This window comes from Malania oleifera, chromosome 9, assembly GCF_029873635.1.
Source record: "Malania oleifera isolate guangnan ecotype guangnan chromosome 9, ASM2987363v1, whole genome shotgun sequence".
In the NCBI taxonomy this organism is placed as follows: Eukaryota; Viridiplantae; Streptophyta; class Magnoliopsida; order Santalales; family Ximeniaceae; genus Malania; species Malania oleifera.
In genome coordinates, this window is record NC_080425.1 from 11,304,919 (window position 1) to 11,312,379 (window position 7,461).

The 7,461-nt window shown below is 35.4% G+C and overlaps 1 protein-coding gene across 2 annotated transcripts; it reads right to left on the minus strand.

Annotated features, from left to right (window-relative positions):
* Positions 1–2,389: 2,389 nt before the first annotated feature.
* LOC131164116 (transcription factor bHLH71-like) lies at positions 2,390–5,606 on the minus strand. 2 transcript variants are annotated; one of them, XM_058121085.1, is made up of 3 exons: positions 4,267–5,606; positions 3,715–4,140; positions 2,390–2,856 (listed from the first exon to the last, which is right to left on the minus strand). In XM_058121085.1, exons 1-3 carry the CDS (start codon positions 4,678–4,680, stop codon positions 2,761–2,763), a joined length of 936 nt encoding a protein of 311 aa, XP_057977068.1. In that variant the 5' UTR covers positions 4,681–5,606; the 3' UTR covers positions 2,390–2,760. The 2 variants fall into 2 exon arrangements, with proteins under 2 accessions (XP_057977068.1, XP_057977067.1); XM_058121084.1 differs by having other exon boundaries at positions 2,390–4,140; positions 4,267–4,927.
* Between the last annotated feature and the right edge of the window lie 1,855 nt (positions 5,607–7,461).

Consider the following 7,461-nt stretch of genomic DNA (forward strand, 5'->3'; position numbering starts at 1 on the left):
CCCAAAAGAAGATTCTATATAGTAGGTGCCCAAAAAGAAAAAAGAAAATTTGAAATACCACCACAACTTATTTTACTAGGCTAATGACAATAAAAGCAAGTAGAATCTTAAACCTACTTCTTCAATTAGAGATTTTGATGCACATCCAAATTTATGAGTGCGGTAAATGCCTAAGGCATTAAGAGGAAAGTCAAAACCACACTAGAAGGGATTGAGGTTATTGGAGTATGTGGCTCATATTGAGTCGAATACATGCTCGGAGGAAAGTATGGTAAAGTAAGAACAAGGTAGCTGAGCTACAGGAAGAAACCGTTAACAGTTGGGTCGACGATTTGGTCAATGGTTTGCTCTCAGAAGATAACGGTCATAGTTTCAGTCAGGTTACTTCATTCTCAGCATTAAACCATCAACGATTTGCTGAAACCGTCGACGGTATTTTTCGACGCTGTTTACTGGATTTGAATCGAGAAGATCATTAGCTTGAGCACTTTGGAGGATTTTCCTCTGGGGATTACTATAAGAGTATTTTAGATAATTTGTAAACCTTCTGTACGCATAGAGTTAGCATATAAACATTATTTTGTAATCCTTGTTTGACAATGATAGTGAAAATCAATCGCTTGCTCTCGTGGACGTAGGCACATTGCCGAACCACGTAAATTCTTGTGTTTTTGATTATTTCTTTCCTTTTATTCTCTTTGTGATTGATTGGTTTTGTATTGTTCATCGTTGATTGTTGCATTGCACGTTTCGATATAATTTGTGTTTCTACTACGCATTGGTATAGACTCTTTGCACAACAGAGACATACAAACACTATAAGTTCCATCAAGATCATAATCAAGCATGCTATAGGCCATCAAGGGCAATAACCTAAAAAATTATATTGCATATATATCTAATTGGTTTGGATTCTTGGGAAGATACAAGCCTAATTATACAATTGAAAAACAACAAAATGCCAATTATATTTTCCACTAGATGCATGATTCCTTCATTAGAATCCTAAATGCAAATAATATGATTTTTTTCTTGTTAGTGAATCATCCATAGATAATATTGAGAAGACTACTTGTGAGTTTGTGCCACCATAAAAAAAATATAGTGAAAGATGGATGCTTATATATACACGGTTGTACTCAAGGCCTAACGACTTAAATTTTTGGGTCAAGTTGGTGCTCACCCATGTATATCAAGTTCACCCATAAGGACTAACCCGATCCTAATAAGTGATATTAGAGCAAACAATTTGAACTGATTCAAGTGTTCATTCATTTTTTTCTTGCATGTGTTGATCTCATAGAAGAGGAATGGTGGATGTAAGAAGCAGAGAACTACTTAACAAAAGATTTGGAGGAGCTTAATGACCAATGATGCCAAAGATTATCACCCTCCTTACCAAAAAGAAAAATGCTTAAAATGGACTAGGTATTAAAAACAGGTTTCAATATTAATTAATTGCTTATGTATGTTTGCTTTTGAGGCATCCACCTCTTTTATCAGTTTTTTTTTTTTTTTTTGGTAGGTGCATTTAAAGATTAATTGCAAAAGTCAAAGTGAGAATAATGATCTAACAAAAAATTGACATGCCAAACAAATTCCAGCGTTTCATGATCAACTAGTGTAATCTATTGAAAATATTTTGAACATAAGTCATAACTACTTTTATGAAACAATGTACCAAGATGTTAGCGTTTCTATAATTAAGAAGAGAATATCTATAGTCATACCTTCAAATTGAGTCAAGGAAACTTTACTCAGCCAATGAAGTAATTAAACTACATACACAAGTCAATGTTTATCCTATCACAATAAATCCATGATTTGCAAGCAAAAACTAATCAATTAGATTATATGCAATAAGGTTAGAGTCATCAAATTAAAATTGCACAATGGAGGAATTTAGCCTTTTAGCACTGGAATGCCCGTCATTACTTGGAACCCAAATTGCATTACAATTTATCCCATTTAGGTATGGAATTTAGCCTCTTAGGTCTAGAATAGGCCAAGTGACATAAGTGGAAATAAGCAACAAAATGATACCCATTCGAAGAGAGGCAGACAAAGCCAAATGATACTTACCTCGTCTCCTTTCAAGCTTTGAAATTATAGCTTCGATTACAACCTTGCGTGCGCGCGCGCACACACATATATGAGGGCTTAGACTACCAATATTTAATTTTAATTAGACTAGCTTAGAGATTTGGCTCCATCATACAAAATTAAGATTCAAGTGTTACTCTTGCCATGATATTTATTTATTAAGGCCCCATAGTAAAGTTGGATTGGCATAAAGGTACTGTTGGACCCATGACAATGGCAGAACATTGTTTACATCGGTGGACATTCGTTGAAATTTTATGAGCATGCATGCATGAGTGCACCAGAATTCATGAAAATGACATTACTTGATTTCTCTCGAAGGCTCGCAGTCAACTCCCCTCATGAGTCAATTACAAAATCCATCCTTGATAAGATGGGGCTGCCTGCCCTTTAAACCCTATTAACTACATCTCCTTCTTCTCCTATTTTACAACATATATATATATATATAAACCAATTAAGCAAACCCAAGTGACAGCCAAACACAGCCATTGTGCTACATACAAGCACAGAAAATTTTTCTTTTCTTTTCTTTTCCTTGTTTTTTTTTTTTTTTTTTTCCCCCCAAGTTGATGCAAGAAATTAATAAAAGAAGTGAGTGGCATTCTAGTGATTTCAACCAACTCCAGGGGCAATCTTGGCATATCAACAACCTGATCAACATAGTGCACCTTCCCCCTCAATTATTCTCAGCATGTGGTGAACTGCTCCTGCTATGTCATCTACTGACGTGAGTTGGCATTCTTCCTCGACCTGCAATGAGAATGTTCAAACTTTAGCCCAGAAGCCTTTAATTTCCATATTCATCAGCCTAGCTAGCTACTCATTTCTCTACTTACGTAGAAAACAACACTAGAAGCTATAAAGAAAGACATTGCCCATTCTCCACTGAATCAATCAATAATGGCTAAATTAGCGAGAAAGACTTGAGAGGAACAATTCCTCGATCTATGTAAGATTAGGAGCAACTCACCAATAACAAAATGTCATAACAACATTTATCCTGCCTGTGAAAGTTTAGATCTCAGATCTTGAGTTTAGATTTGGATGGGTATTTTGAATTAAGAACAAATACAAAATCATATAATTTTGTCTAAATGCATACAACTACAAATATAGACCCCAACCAAACACAAACAATCTTAAAGTATACAAACTAATGAGATGTATGTTTTAGTTTGAATTCCAATGATATGGGTCCCAGCCTAATAGGTCCAGATATTAGCATAACATCCTTGTGCTTCATGTTCCATTGCAAAAATCATGTCTCCAAAACATTTCTCTGAATTGGCTAGCTAATGTTATATCCACCAATGTACAGAAATGGTTCAGGAAAAGACTTTCAAGGGTTCAGAGAGGGGGGAAAAAAAGGTTCAAGGGCCTCTCAATGAATTCCTATCCCAACCCCTCAGCCCCAAAAAAAGGGGGAAAAACATGCAAGTCATGGAAAAAGATATACACAATTTGCATGAAATGAATATATGTAAAAGTTTAATGTCATGCTTGATTTGCAGAAGGAATGAAACCGAAAGAAAATTTGAATGGAAAACAATTGACATTCCAATTTAGGAAACATATAATAAATGCACAAACACTTAACCACATCTGTACCTTGGCACTAATGGAGTAGAGAACCAGTTGGTCCAAGGTGGTGACATTGAGGTGGAGGATGGTAAGGTGAAGTGTCTGAAAGCCGATGACCATCTTCGAGAGCTGCCGGGGTTTTCTTTGCAGGAGAATTCGGAGATTTGCGTGGGTTTCAATCAGAGTGACCTCAATATCAGCTGTTGCCTCCTTGCTCTTTGAGGTATACTTGTTGGGGATCTGAGACCAAGTGTACTGAGGGTACACAAAAAATTGGGAAAAGGGAGGTGGTGACAATTTGGTCATACTGGCGATGGAGTCCTCTGAAACCCCACTTCCAGGCATTCCTTCTGCTGCAGGTAGCTGCACTTTCTGAGCTTCAAGGGACTGCAGCAATTGCTCCAGCTCCTTCACAAATTCTATAGCTCCACCTACTACAGAAGCCTGGTCACCCTACAGCGCACACAACCCATTTTTTCCTTAATTTAGTATTGGTGCAATTTTTCTTCTTCTAGCTAGAACAGGAAATGGGTACTGAGAAAATGAGTGAATTAACACATATATAGAGGGAATACGAACTCTTTTGATGTAGGAGTCTGGCATGAGAGAGCGTAAGACAGCGAGATGGTCATTCATCTGTCTCCGGCGATTTCTCTCCACAGCAATGTGAGTCATCCTCTGTGTCTCAGCTTCCTCTTTGTTCTTGCAAACCCTTGGTCTTCTCCTCCTCTTCTTCCGGCCTTGCACCACAGCCAAAGTCTTGGGTCGGTCAGCGAGTTCCAGCGCTGCTCCGACCGAAGCGGTATGGTGTGGCTGCATCGCCGGAGATGACTTATCAGAGACGCTGCCTGCCGGTTCTTGCGGCTTCAAAGAATACTCCAACAGGGAACTACTATCTGAGGAATGGTGGTGGCCAACACATGGGGTTGCCGATATTGTGTCATAGATGATGAAGTTCAATAGCTCATTGGAAGAAAGAGCTTCTAATGCCATTTCTCACTACTACACTCTTCCCTGTCTTCCTACAGTACTATCCTTTTCTCCCTGTCCCTCTCTCTTTCTCGATCTCTCTCTCTAAATGACCCAGTAGTACTGTTTTCTCCTTCCAATTCAAAGGGTCTCATCATTTTATAGCAGAACCCAGTTCTTGAATTCAGAAAGAGAGATAGAAAGGATGGGTTAAAGTGAAGGGAGGTTAGAAGAGGGGTAGAATGGAGGATATCCTATTGTGCACGTGAGAGGGGGAGGCAGTAAAGGACTCGTGCTTTTCTGCTTCAGAAAGCTAGGAAAAAATAAGATGCTGGAAGTCTCTCATCTCTTTACCCTAATTTGTTTTGTTTTGTTTTCTCCTTAATTTCATATATAGATTAGATGCTGCCAATTCTGCCATGGCTCCTGCAATCGAGAGGTGGAGGGCGTGGGGGGCCCCAAACCCAAATACAAAATTTGCATAAAAACAACAGAACAAGCTGTGTAAAAGCTACCCTTCACGTTCAATTTTGAGTTGGGCTTACCAAGAAATGAGAAATGACGGACGACCCCCTCCACCTTCACACACAGACACCCACGCACGCACACACACTCGCACTAGATTCTCATATTTATGGTTCACATGGAAAGTACAGCATATGCTCGACCTATATTCATTGTACCCATCTCGACCATTTAACAATTTTGGACGGTCTAGATTAACACCACCTCGGGTATTTGGACACATGTCGCCCATCGAAGCACATAACTCAATGTTTGTCATGGTAACAAGTCACACTAAATCGCTACCCTTCACGAATTAATGAGAGCCTTTAGATTACAACAATGAAAATTTTACATGTATAGGAATAGGATGCCTTTTTGGAATTCTACGAAAGCCAAGAGACTCGTATGAAAGGTCGTTGTCGCTGTTGGGTCAATTGTCAACACTGGGAGCAAATTCAGAAAATCAGAAAACAAAAGCGCTGAAAATTATAAAGATTAAGATTTAAAATAAATGAAATCAAGCGTTCCACAGACCGGGTTCCATTTTAAAAATAAATAAATAAATAGAAAGAAAGAAAAATTTAAAAATATATTAAAAAAAAAATTAAATATGATCTTGTAAGAAAAATATTCAGTAAATTTTGGGAAATTTTTTATTCAACTAAATTAATTTTATTGAGAATAAAAAAAATCTGAATTTTAATTTCTGAGCAGAAACCTAATGATGTGGAAGCTGATGGGACTGACAAATAGTTGCATCATTAGGGATTTGCAGCGTAGGCTGTGTGATGGCTTATATCCCAAAGTGGAAATCAGTGGGCCCTACATGCCCATGCTTTTCCCTTAAAAATGCAAATGATTTATTTTATTTTATTTTATTGATATGTTTGGACTGATAATATTAAAATTGCTAAGGAGTCATTTAGTATTAGAGAAATAAAAATTAAAAATAAAAGCTCAAAATTACGAACAGCCATTAAAAACTAAAACCAACCATCTGTTTGGTTAAAAGTTATAAAATTAACGTAAATTAAAATTTTAATTCATTTTCACCTTTAAATCAAAATATTATAAAAAAATATATATGGTTGAAATCATAAAACTACAAATATTATACATTAAAAATTTTACAATAATAATATAAAAATTTTATTGGGCATAGTAAAATTATTTTATAATTAAATTTATTAATTATTTTTTAAAATTTATGTTTACTTTTCTTTTAATTTAAATTTATTAATTATTTTATTTTAATTTAAAAGTGTATAAAATAAATAATTTAATTCAAAAAACCTATTGAAAACAATTGAAAACAGTAAAATTTTGATTTTCAATTAACACCCGACAAAAATAAAAAACTGACAATAGGAACAAATGTATTTTTATAATTTATTTTTTTACTGTACAAAAATAAAAACAGAAAATAATAGCGATATTAAAAAAGCCCTTTGGAGCATAAAATAAATTTTTTTTTAATTAAAATTAGATGATATTGTTATTTTAAAGCAATAAAACCTACTCCATAAGGGGATAGGCAGACTCCCATTCCAACACTCTGTTGGATTTCCCAAATTCTAATGTGGATTTAAAAATGGAAATTCTAGTCTCCCTTTAGCAATGAGACACCACTACCCCTGCCCAGCATTATGAATCACAGCCTTCTAAAATACTTGCACGTTTCATCTAGGAACATGATTTTCAGCGTTCGATTTAAGCACGTAAAATTCGACAGAACTCAATTCCCAATTAACTCTAAATTTCAAGATTTGAACTCTTCTCAAATATAATAAAAATGAAAAATCAAACTTTGTAAATTCGCCCTTTTTTGGCTTATTAATACCTAAATTGAAAATGAAGGGAAGGAATAAAAATGGGTAGATTCCGATTCCATATGCAGCCTGCCTATTCGTACCTTCGGATTCAAGCATTCAAATCATTTTAATTTGATTCCTACCTATGCCACAATCAATGCCTCCATGGAAACTACTATAGCACTTATAGTAGCCTTTATCAGCAGGAAACTTGTATTTCAAGAGGTTTTTGAGTCATCATATTTTGAGTATTTCTAAAAGTTTGACCTAAAATCTTGTATCCCAAGCATTAGAAATGTTCATGAGAATCCTATACCCACTTTCCACACCTCATCTGTTTATTGTCATTCATTGAGATCCAATATCACAGAACAAAAACATCCCTTCTTAGGATTAAGCACCTTAAATTACATTTTTTGAAAAACAAAAATCTATTTCTAAGATTAATATGAAATACAATAATAATATAATTAAAATTGTATAAAAA